We start from the raw sequence: 12763 nt of genomic DNA, 5'->3' as shown, positions 1-12763 counted from the left end.
ACCAAAGAAATCCTATATCCATTATCAGTTGCTCCCCATCCTCCCCTCCCCAGACCCTGGTAGCCATGAATGTACTCTCTCTATGGATTTGCCTAAACTGGACATTTCATATACAGACTCATACAATATATGACTTTTTGTGTCTGGCTTCTTTCACTTAGCATAATGTTTTCAAGGTTCATTAATGTTGTAGCATGTATCTGTACTTCATTCCTTTTTATGACCAAATAATATTCCATTGTGTGCATATGCCACATTTTGTTCATCCTTTCATTATTTGATGGGCATTTGGATTGTTTCCATATCTTGACTTTTATAAATTCTGCTGTGACCATTCATGGACAGGTTTTGGTGTGGAAATGTATTTTCATTTTTCTTGGATAGCTACCTACAGTTAGAATTGTTGGTCATACATTTAACATTTTGATGAGCTGCCACACTCTTCTTAAATGGCCACACCATTTTATGTTCCCTCAGCAATATACGTACTGTTACAATTTCTCCACAGTCTAACACTTGCTATTGTCTGTCTCTTTGATTATAGCTATCCTAGTGCGTTTTACTAATTAGTAATGATGTTGAGCATCTTTGCATGTGCTTATTGGCCATTTCAATATCTTCTATGGAGAAATGTCTATTCAAAACTTTGCTCAATTTTTAAAAATTTTTTATTTAATTTATTTTTAAAATTTACATCCAAATTAGTTAGCATATAGTGCAATAATGATTTCAGGAATAGATTCCTTAATGCCCCTTACCCATTTAGCCCATCCCCCTCCCACAATCCCTCCAGCAACCCTCTGTTTGTTCTCCATATTTAAGAGTCTCTTATGTTTTTGTCCCCCTCCCTACTTTTATATTGTTTTTGCTTCCCTTCCCTTATATTCATCTGTTTTGTCTCTTAAAGTCCTCATATGAGTGAAGTCATATGATATTTTTGTCTTTCTCTGACTGATTAATTTCGCTTAGCATAATACCCTCTAGTTCCATCCACATAGTTGCAAATGGCAAGATTTCATTCTTTTTGATTGCCGAGTAATACTCCATTGAATATATAGCACATCCTCTTTATTCATTCATCCATCGATGGACATTTGGACTCTTTCCATACTTTGGCTATTGTTGATAGTGCTGCTATAAACATTGGGGTGAGTGTGTCCCTTCAAAGCAGCACACCTGTCTCCCTTGGATAAATACCTAGTAGTGCAATTGCTGGGTTGTAGGATAGTTCTATTTTTAATTTTTTGAGGAGCCTCCGTTCTTTTTCAGAGTGGCTGCACCAGTTTGCATTCCCACCAACAATGCAAAAGAGATCCTCTTTCTCCACATCCTCGCCAACATCTGTTGTTGCCTGAGTTGTTAATTTTAGCTATTCTGACAGGTGTGAGGTGGTATCTCATTGTGGTTTTGAATTGTATTTCCCTGATGATGAGTGATGTTGAGCATTTTTTCATGTGTCGGTTGGCCATCTGGATGTCTTCTTTGGAGAAGTGTCTATTCATGTCTTTTGCCCATTTCTTCACTGGATTATTTGTTTTTCAGGTGTTCAGTTTGGTATGTTCTTTATAGATTTTTGATACTAACCCTTTATCTGATATGTCATTTGCACATGTCTTCTCCAATTCTGTTGGTTGCCTTTTAGTTTTGCTGATTGTTTTCTTCCCTGTAGACTTTTGCTCCATTTTTAATTGGGTTGTCTTTTTTTTTCAATTTAACGTTTATTTGTTTATTTTGAGAGAGAGAGAGAGAGAGAGAGCGAGCCGGGAGGGGCAGAGAGAGGGGGAGGGAGAATCCCAAGCAGACTCTGTGCTGTCAATACAGAGCCCTACATGGAGCTCGAACCCACAGACTGTGAGATCATGACCTGAGCTGAAATCAAGAGTTGTACTCTTAACCAGGCACCCCTAATTAGGTTGTCTTGAGTTGTAACTGTTCTTTATGTTCTTTATATATTCTAGGTATAATCCCCTTATCAGCTATATGACTTACAAATATTTTCTCTCATCCTGCTTTTTTCTTTTTTAAGCAGACACTATTTTTAAGAGCAGTTTTAGGTTCATGGCAAAATTCAGTGGAAAGTACACGTTCCCATATGCTCTCTGCCACCACATAATCACAGCCTCCCCCACTATCAACACTTGGCACCTGAGTGGTACATTTGTTACACTGCTCAACATACTTTAATGTATTATTATCACCCTGAGTCCATAGTTTACATTGGGTTCACTCTTGGCCTTGTACATTCTATGAGTTTTGATAAAAGGAGCCACCATTTGACATGTATTCACTACACACACATGTATCCACATTTATCAGACAGGATAGTTTCACTGCCCTAAAACTCCTCTGTGCTCTGCCTTTTCATTCCTTTCTCCCCCCTACTGTCTGGCAGCTATTGGTCTTTTTATTGTTTCCATAGTTTTGCCTTTTTTGGAATGTCATGCAGTTGGAATCATACAGTAGGTAGCCTTTTCAGTTTGGCTTCTTTGCTTGGCAATACACATTTAAGGCTGCGTCATGTCTTTGTGGCTTGATAGCTCATTTCTTTTTAGCACTGAATAATATCCCACTGTTTGGATGTCCCATAGTTTGTTTATCCATTTGCCTACTTATAATGTACAGTAAGTTTTAAGTATGCTTTTTTTCTGATTAATAAACATAGTTTGTGCTTACTGAGTAGAAGCAACTATTATGGGGTGTCAAACTATCTGGGGAGAGTTTGCCAGACCCCTGCCTTTGTTCAACTCTGAATTGTGGTCTCTGTGGAAGACATATAAGTCAAAGATGACAGGAGCTACCAGGTGCTTCTGGGCTATGTGGGATTTAACAGCTCACCACCCTGCTCCTGCTGAGGAACCCTGGTGATTCCTCTGCCCGTTCACATTCAGTGGTGCTACCGATTTGCACACCATTTACAGAAGACATCAGAATGAAACCACAAGGGAAATAATATTCACAATCTTGGGATGGAACTTCGAGTGAATGTTTTGGAATGATCAGCTGTGATATCTCATTGTCATAGTGGCCATTAAATAACCGCGTGTCATTGGGCACGGCCTGCTTTCATTTGCCTTTGGAACACCACTTCTCTTGTCCACTTTTGTTCAACTTCCTGTGACAGTACAGTGATACTCTTTCTCTTCTCTCATTTTTGAATTTTGTTTCTTTTGATAAATATGTATGCTTATAGGATGCGTGTAATTACCAAGCTTCTATTACATTTGCTCTATCACATTTTGGTTTCTTCTGCCTCATCATAGTCTTCCACAGGGATTGAGACTTGGTTTAAGTAGAAATATGTAATTACCATTCTTGTGTGGCCACTTGCTTAAGAGAGGGTGTACTAGAAATGTTGACTGAGTTTCACATCATTGTGAAGACTTCTTTTGTGAAGATCCCACTTTATTTCACTTGATATGCCACGATAGTATGTTTGCAGATTTAATGGAACAAGTTGATGAACTGAATGGGAATATTGCTGTTGATTCCTTTTCTCTTCAGGATAATGTCCCAGTTATGTTTTGGAAATTAGTCAGGAACTTTGAAACACTACCAGGTTGACTCTTTAGTTTTTGAAATCTGGATGATTCAACATACTATGTCTTGTCTGTTCGTCTTAAATGTGGAATGGTTAAAACTACTCTGTAACTAGGTTTAAGACAAGGTAAGGGAGCACAACTCTTATGACTGTTAGTGCGTTGGTTATTTGCCCAGATCAGGCCTTCCCTCCATGAATGTGTGACTTATCACTTGGTAATAATTACCTCTAAGATTATGAGGCTTCACCTGCCCTTTTTGGATGATGTAAAACAGACATCTCTATAATCCAATGAAGAGACGCTGTTCACATTTAAATCCCACCTTCTGATTCATTGAAGAGTTTAGGAAGAAACCTGACAAAAGTAGGTAACTTTGTGACTCTTCAACAGAGAGATGGAGATCTTCCAACTTCAAAGAAGAAACGCCAGGCAGGGGAAAAGATCATGTACACTTTAGTCTCAGTACCTCATGGAAATGATATTGCATCTCTCTTTGAACTGGATGCCACAACTCTTCAGAGAGCTGACTGCCTGGTCCCAAGGTAAAAACAATTATATGTATACGGCTAAATAAAAACATTTCTTTGAGTGATTGTAATGGGAGATAAGGAATGAAAATACAACGTTAATGGAACTTTGTGATATCAGTGGAGTAAGCATAAGTGAACTAGTGTGTAAAAATCATGCTTCTCTTGTGAGAAGATTAACATAGTTTGTTTTATTCTCATAAATAATTAAAATGTGCAGGACCGAAGAAACTGTGAAAAATTCATGACGATTATTTATTCTTATTACTGGTATGGCCTTTGCTTTCTAACATGAAAAATAATCTAGGGGAATTTCTATTAATACTTATATCATTTATTTCTATTATGTCAAATTTCAGATTTCATTCATTCATTCATTCATTCATCCATGTGTTCATTTCTTTAGTCATTCAGTCAACAAACCTTTACTGAACTTAACAGACATTGCCCTTGACACTGGGAAGTGAACAGTGAACAAACTGGTTCTATACTTAATTTCAAATGAGGAATAGAGACAATAGAAAAATAAACATAAAATACCAGAGCAGGTAATAAAACTGCTTTGAAAAAAACGGCAGAGTTGTATTAGGTATTAGTGTTCAGAAATGGCCTCTCTAATTTAGGACATTTGGGACCTAAGTGAGAGAGGGATGGGGAAGTGGAATTGGTAATGAGGTAGCCAGAACATAAGGTAAGAGAATGTCTTACCTTCTTTTTTTTAAGTATTCTTTTTTTAAATGAATATTTTGAGAGAGAGAGAGAGAGAGAGAGAGAGAGAGAGAGAGAGAGAGAGAGAACACAAGCAAGGGAGGAGCAGAGAGGGAGGGAGACACAGATATCAAAGCAGGCTCCAGGCTCTGAGCTGTCAGCACAGAGCCAGACGCGGGGCTTGAACCCACAGACCGTGAGATCATGACCTGAGTTGAAGTAGGACACTTAACCAATTCGGCTATCCAGGAGCCCCTGTGCTATTTTACAGTTTTGAAAATCAGTCTCTATTGCACCTGCCTTTATGAGTGAACAAAGTCATGATGCTGATTGAGCCTCTCTCTTTCCTGGAGTCCCTTGGCATTTTATTTGGGTCTTATTGGTCTTAATGCTTTTTGCCTCCTGTTGTAGGATTTATTTATGTCTTATATTTCCTACTTAACTCTCAGCAGCTTGGAGGCAGAGAACTTATCACAATGCTTTTGTTTTAGCAGGTATTTTATACATATTTGTTAAAGAAATGATAATAATAAAAGGTCACTAAGATGATAATGTTTGAGTTGGATCAAGTTCTAGCTGTCCTTTCTCAGTATTCCCTCACAATTCATACACAGTTGGTTCTGTTTTTTTTTCCCAGTACACTGAAATAGCAAATACCGAGCCATTGCTCCTAGAAGACATGAAGGATTAGGTTCCTATGAGCCTCTGGTCACAATATTTTCATCAGTCAATAACATGTAATCTTGTGCTGTGTGTATTTTTGTTTAAAGACACCTTATTTTTTTTTATCTATTGTTGAATCATTAACGTTAAACTAACAGTCATCAGCACCGTATCATGCCTGAATGAAGCTTATCTAACATAAGTATTTTCTCCATAAGGCACATCACAGTCTTGTCCTTAGGAACACTGGACAGCACTGCAGCACTATGCCTGAGGCTGTTTTAAACAGCAGACTCATCAACAAAAAGCACAGAAATCTGGAAAAACATGGCACTGGATAGATCATGAAAAGGATGCTTATTTATAGTCGGAGCAGAAACGAGATGGCAGAGTGTTGCCTTGTTCAGCCTCACTGGAAATGTGCACAGTGGGGACTCAAATTTTTTGCCATTCTGTTCATGTCCAAGAATGATTGCAAAAGTGCCCTGACTATTTGTTTTGGGGTTACAAATACATTTTAGGGAATAGGTGTATTCACAAGTGCAGAATCCATAAATAATGAAGATTGGCTGTATATACTTTTTTTTTCTTCCTAAGGCCACTACTGTATTTTTTAAATTATTATTTTAAAATATAATTTATAGTCAAATTGGTTTCCATACAACACCCAGTACTAATCCCAAGTGCCCTCCTCCATGCCCATCACCCACTTTTCCCTCTCCCCCAACCCCCATCAACCCTCAGTTTGTTCTCAGTCCTTAAGAATCTCTTATGGTTTGCTTCCCTCCCTCTCTAACTCTTTTTTTCCTTTCCTTCCCCTCCCCCATGGTGTTCTGTTAAGTTTCCCAAGATCCACATATGAGTGAAAACATATGGTATCTGTCTTTCTCTGTATGATTTATTTCACTTAGCATAATACCCTCCGGTTCCATCCACGTTGCTACAAATGGCCAGATTTCATTCTTTCTCATTGCCAAGTAGTATTCCATTGTATATATAAACCACAACTTTTTTTTTACTTTTTTCATATTTATTTTCAAAAGTAAACATGTTATTAGAGATGCGATGGAAGAGGCATGGGGATACAGAAGGGTACTAACATGCTGGTGTTTTCCCTTTTGCAAGCTAACAACTGACCCACCCTAACAGAAAAGATGAAGGTTAAAAGAAGAAATCTACTTGTCAACTTTGACCAAGTTCTACATGAACAGTTGCCCCCAAAATCATAATGAGAGTCTCTCACTGAAAGAATACTTTTGCACGCAAATGATTACGCTACAGAAACTACGATCAGATAGCTGTGTTAACTGACATGGCCACTCAGTCAGTGGTTCTCAAATCAGCATTGCCTGGAGAGGCAGCTAAAATATTCATTGTTGGCCCTACGTTTGGAGTTTCTGATTCAGTGAACTGGGATGAAAGCCTCAGAATTTGTATTTCTAACAAGTGCCCAGGTGATGCTGTTACCACTGGTCCAGGGACCACACTTTGAGAACCACTGGTCTAGGTAATAATACCACATGTTTTGAAGTCGTCTTTGGTTCAGAACTTTTTCCTTAAACCAGACTGACCTATACTTGAGTCAACTAGTCTTTAATATATTTGTATCATGTGTGAAACTGTTAAATATGTTAATATATAAGTGTGCTAATTTTTAATCCTCTGTTTTTTGCATTATTTTGCTCTTAGGAACTCATATGTTCGGTTAAGGCATTTATGTACCAACACGTGGGTAACAAGTACCAGTATCCCCATAGACACAGATGAAGAGAGGCCTGTTATGTTAAAGGTAAATGTTTTTGAGAATTGTTTGATGCTTTTGAAGTTTATTTATTTTGAGAGAGACAGAGACAATGTGAGCAGGGGAGGGGCAGAGAGAAAGAGGAGAGACAGAGAATCCCAAGGAGGCTCCGTGCTGCCAGCCCAGAGCCCAATGCGGGGCTGGAACCCACAAAGCCGTGAGATCGTGACCTGAGCTGAAGCCAACAGTTGGGTGCTTACCCGACTGAGTCACCCAGGCACCCTATGAGAATTGTTTAATTTTTAGACAAATGTTGTATGATTAGGATCAGGGGGTGATTGATATGTCCCTTACAATGTGTCCTTACCAATATTAGAGATTATTACAAGTCATTTCCTCAAGTATTCATTTTGCCAGTTGCTTAGGTAGCTGAACTAAGTGGCTTGGCTGCAATGGGGCTGTGATTCAGGAGGATGCTAGTACAGATACCAAAAGCATGTAGAAAGGGGAGAAGATTCCAGGAGTACATTCTCTCTATTCTGTTGACACTGAAGCAAAGGACAAGTGTGCAAGGATGTGTTTCTAGTGGGCTTTGGGAGCAAGGCAGGAATGGGCATGGAAAATCTGTGTGTCCCTTCAGTCTTTCATAGTGGATGATGCAAATGGGAATGATTGCATTTGGATGATCTATTCCTGTCTTGTATTTCTTTTTTTTAAGTATTTATTTATTTGTTTTAGAGAGGGGGGTGAGAGTGGCAGAGGGAGAGGGAGAGAGAATCCCAGGCAGGCTCCACGCTCAGCATGGAGCCCCATGCAGGGCTCTATCTCATGACCTTGAGGTCATGACCTGAGAGGAAATCAGGAGTCAGACGCTCAACCGACTGAGCTACCCAGACGCCCCTGTCTTATATTTCTTAAACAATAGTAAGATGTGTTAGTACCAGAAAAATATTGCAGATTTTAAAAAACAACTAATCTTAGTGTAAAAAACACATTGCAGATTGGAACCTGCCAAACAAAAGAAGATAAAGAAGCATTTGCCATTGTGTCTGTCCCGCTGTCTGAGGTCCGAGACTTAGACTTTGCCAATGATGCAAATAAAGTGCTGGCGACCACAGTTAAAAAGCTGGAAAATGGTACAATAACTCAGAATGAAAGGAGGTTAGTCATTTTGTTAAATGGCTCTTAAGTCATCAAGAGTCAGTTGTCAACTCTTGTGGTAAGCCTCAAGTGAATGAATGGCTCTAAGGGGATATTTAGAATGGTCTCCCTAGCGGCACACCTGCTTCTGAATGAGTGGATCATGGTGAGCGAATGAAAATGGGGACTTTAAAATCTGGTCGAATATTCACTTTTTTCCATTTTAGCTGGGCTTGGAGTGATTTATTTATTGAAAAAAATTTTTTTAACGTTTATTTATTTTTGAGACAGAGACAGAGCATGAACGGGGGAAGGTCAGAGAGAGAGGGAGACACAGAATCCGAAACAGGCTCCAGGCTCTGAGCTGTCAGCACAGAGCCCAACACGGGGCTTGAACTCATGGACTGTGAGATCATGACCTGAGCTAAAGTCGGACGCTCAACCGACTGAGCCACCCAGCCGCCCTGCTTGGAGTTGTTTTTTTGCTTGCTGATCTTTCCTTTTAAATGTTTCATAAAAAACTCGTAATACTTTTGTTGGGCTTCATTTAATATTTGTATTTAAGAGTTCTAAAAGTCCTAAAAGAAGTTTTATGTTTTTCTATTCTTATTTATGCAAGACACGTTCGTCTGTTCAGGTACCATGAAATAAATATGCCAGGACATAATCTGCAGGGTGCAGCACTCTGCCCTTATAACTCCCGCAGAGAACCTGGGTCCTCGATTCTTCAGCTCTGGTTCTGGAAATGGTTGAGAAAGAGAATGATCCTGATAGCTTTCAATGATATCATTCCTATTTTGTGTTGGTACTGTAAACATATTTTATGTACTCCTTCAAACAGTCCTGAGATGGACATTATTCTCATTTTACATAAGTGGGGGATTCGATCATGTGTTGTTTTGTTTTTGAATTTTTAAAAATGTTTTATTTATTTCTGTGAGATAGAGGGAGAGTGGGGGAGGGACATGGGGGGTGGGCAGAAGATCCAAAGTGGGCTCTGTACTGAGAGCAGCAAGCCTGATGTGGGGCTCGAAGTCACGAGCTCTGGGATCATGACCTGAGCTGAAGTTGGAGGTTCAACCGACTGAACCACCCAAATGCCCCCAGTCGTGTGCGTTTTTCAAGTCTCTGTGTTTTCAGTGCTCCAGAACACAAGCCTTTTTTATATATTCCCCCCTTGATGATCTGCTATATATCTTTACATTTGAACAAGAGAAAGCTTTTTACCAATTTCGCAGGCATTCATATATTGGAGCTCTCAGGACTGGGATGACCAGGACTGACCAGGGATGAGGGATCGTGCATTTTTATTGTTCCTGCTTCTTTCCCCACTGTTTTACAGTGAGAAAGATCAGAGCAAAGAGAAATATGCTTGAGAAATATGAAGTTGCAATTATTGATCTTGATTTAGTAATTTTGGAAAAGTCATCTCCTATCACAATTCACTCAAAGCTGCCTGTCAATACAATGGAACTTCTTGGCATAGTTGAGTGTTTTTATATTATTTTCTCTGTTTTAGAATTCAATATAAAATTCTATCTGAAAATAACCTCACAACTCTGACTTTTTTTCTCTCTGGAGAATGAAGTTATTATTAGATCTTCTCTTACTCAAAACCAGAAAGAATGATACAAGGTCAAAGGGGAGGTGTTAGAATATTGCAGATCTAGCTCAAAATGCCCGTGTTGTTTGAATTCTCTCTCATGGCTTCCCCTTTACTTGCCCCAGGAATGGGCTCTGGAGGCACAAGCTCCTGTGTTATGCCCCAAGATCCTCAATCTCAGATAGTTTTCAGTGGAATTTCTGATCTTATTGTGCATAGTTGCACCAACAAAATAGAGAGTCTTGGGGACGTGGTGGGGGTGGGAGAGGAGGGAAAGTGGAGGCGGGGTTAACTGCTTTTCGGTTAGTGATGCATGTAATCGCAAACCAGAATTTCTGCACCATGTGTTAGTTTTGAGGGTACAGAAAAAGATGTGGGGTTCCTCAGCAGCATTTACAGTTTGGCGATGTAATTAATTCATGTTTATTGAGCTCCTGGCATTTGCCTGGCCCTGGGCCAGGCAGCATGCACATGCACTGATAATGTGATAGTCAACAGCACAGAACTACGGCCGCGTCTTCACTCTGTTTACTGGTTTGAGGTTGGTTCCGAGTCCCCAGGATGGAAGCTCAGTATCTAGAATAGTGGTCATCCCACATGGGATCACCGGATCAGATATCCTTGGGTTTTTGTTTGTTTCTTTGTTTCAGATCAGATACCTTTGTCATTCAAAGTTAACATCTTCCTTAGCAACATCATTTTTCCTTAACTTTCACTTGCCTGATAGTAAAGTCGCCACACTGGCTGCCTTTTGGTTAGTGTTTCTCTGGTGCTTCTTTTTGAGTATCAATTTATTTCAGATTTCCTGGTCATTTTGTTTTAGTGATGTGTCTTGTGAGCGGCAGAGAGCTAGATTTTTATTTTATTTTATTTTATTTTATTTTATTTTATTTTATTTTATTTTATTTTATTTTATTTATTTTTTTGAGAGCTAGATTTTAAAAATCTAATCTGATCTCTTCCTTTTCTCCCTCTACTTGTGCAGTTTGTTCTCTCAGTCCTCAGATCACTTTCTTGGCTGCTCAGAATGATTTGGTATTTATCCAGCTATGTTCGAGGCATGAGACAAGCATAGGGTCCCCCTACTACTCCACCGTCTTAACTCCTCACCTAATCTGATCCCTTTTGTCTGGAGCCTTCATCTTCCGGTATTTCACCAAAAAGACCAACACAAAGGGAAAGAGTTGAGGCACGGCTGTGTGCTCTCAGGTCTCTTAGAAACCTGGAGTGCTTCCTTCAGCCACATATAGGAGAATCGGCAAGAAAGATGATAGTGTAGACATCAGGGGAATTGGCTCTGTTTAAAAAGGAACACCCCACAGATGTTACCATGGCAAAACTGGAAGAGTCTACAGTGTTACCCCGCATGCTGTTGACGTTGTTGTAAACAAACAAGTTAAGCACAAGATTCTTGCCAAGAGAATTAATGTACCTATTGAGCATATGAAGCACTCAAAGAGCAGAGATAGCTTCCTGAAGGGTGTGAAGGAAAATGATCAGACTAAGAAGGAAGAGGAAGAGATAGATACTTGGGTTCAACCGAACCACATGCTGCTCCACCCAGAGAAGACACGCTTTGCGAGAAGCAATGGGGAAGAGTCTGCGCTGATGGAACCCATTCCCTGTGAATCCGTGGCATGATATGTGTCAAAAAAAAAAAAAAGACCTCAAGACTGCAAAAATAATTACAAAAATGGAATCTGATCATCTTTCAATTATTTCGCATTTAGTAAATGTTTGGGTTTATTCTATCTTTTTTTTCTTAATGTAGCTTTTTTTTTGTTCCCTCTCTTGCTTCTTTCTGTTAGGTTGATAAAGCTGGTATTTTCTCCTCATTTTTTCTTTTCCTCTACTGGTTTAGAAGCTTTAGGTCCTATTGCTGTTCTCTAGCAATTGCATTATTACTATTCTTGCCATACATTTTAGCTGCATATTCTTTCTTATAAAATTTGAAGTTATTAAATCTTTCTTCTTCTCATGGGAGTAAAGTACCTCAGAATGGTTTAATTATGCACTGATATTCTCCTTCTCATCTTTCTTGGAATATTTGTCTAGAATCATAGTTCTGTGTTCATCCTTTTCATTAAAAAAATTTTTTTTCTAATAGTTGATATCTACAAAGGAGTAAATGTGTCAGATAAATTATGATGTACCCCCTTTTTTATTAAAAGTTTTAATTCCTAAAAATTATTTTTACTATGAATTGTATTTCTTGTTATCTTTTACTTCTTCAGCTTGCTTTTATTTCTTGCTTCTCATGTCTTCTCTCTGGGCTCACTTTTCTTTTTGCTGAAATTTATTCTTTAAAACATTTGGTTAGGGTCTGTGGGTTATAAATCTCAGTTTTTAAATATATGAAAAAATCTTTGTTTTACTTCCACTCTTACGTGCTACTTTATGTGTTAGAATTTTAGCTTGGCAGTTATTTTCCTTTAGTAAAGTTATAAGGTAATGATTTTCTGACATATTTTGTTGCCATTAAGAAGTTTTTTGCTGAAAGAATTGTTACCTTATTGGCCATTTTTCCTTTACTTTTTGGTAATTTTCTAGACTTTGTCTTTGTCTTTGATGTCCTGAAGTTTTACTATGATGTGTTTACAAGGAAATTGAGAAAAATTTAATGTTTCTTTATTTTAGAGAGAGGGAGAGAGACAGAGAGAGGGAGAGAGAGACAGAGAGAGAGAGAGAGAGAGAGCGACAGAGAGAGAAAGAAAGAAAGGCAGAGAGAGGGAGACACAGTCTCAAAGCAGGCTGTAGGCTCTGAGCTGTCAGCAGAGAGCCCAACATGGCACTCACACTCATGAACCGTGAGATCATGACCTGAGCCAAAGTCAGACCCTTC

At 38.9% G+C, this 12763-nt stretch overlaps 1 protein-coding gene across 8 annotated transcripts in view; it reads left to right on the top strand.

Annotated features, from left to right (window-relative positions):
- ITPR2 (inositol 1,4,5-trisphosphate receptor type 2) overlaps nucleotides 1-12763 on the top strand; it is a 489277-nt gene that overhangs the window by 131556 nt on the left and 344958 nt on the right. For all 8 annotated transcript variants that reach the window (XM_045061584.1, XM_019834732.3, XM_019834731.3 and 5 more), the window contains 3 exons: nucleotides 3930-4081; nucleotides 7127-7226; nucleotides 8179-8339. In XM_045061584.1, coding sequence (XP_044917519.1) covers nucleotides 3930-4081; nucleotides 7127-7226; nucleotides 8179-8339 — 413 coding nt within the window. The remainder of the gene's footprint in view (nucleotides 1-3929; nucleotides 4082-7126; nucleotides 7227-8178; nucleotides 8340-12763) is intronic.

The sequence above is a fragment of the Felis catus genome, chromosome B4 (genome assembly GCF_018350175.1).
Source record: "Felis catus isolate Fca126 chromosome B4, F.catus_Fca126_mat1.0, whole genome shotgun sequence".
NCBI classification, from domain to species: domain Eukaryota; kingdom Metazoa; phylum Chordata; class Mammalia; order Carnivora; family Felidae; genus Felis; species Felis catus.
Note: the sequence above shows the minus strand (reverse complement) of the source record. Positions and strands in the feature narration are given on the sequence as shown.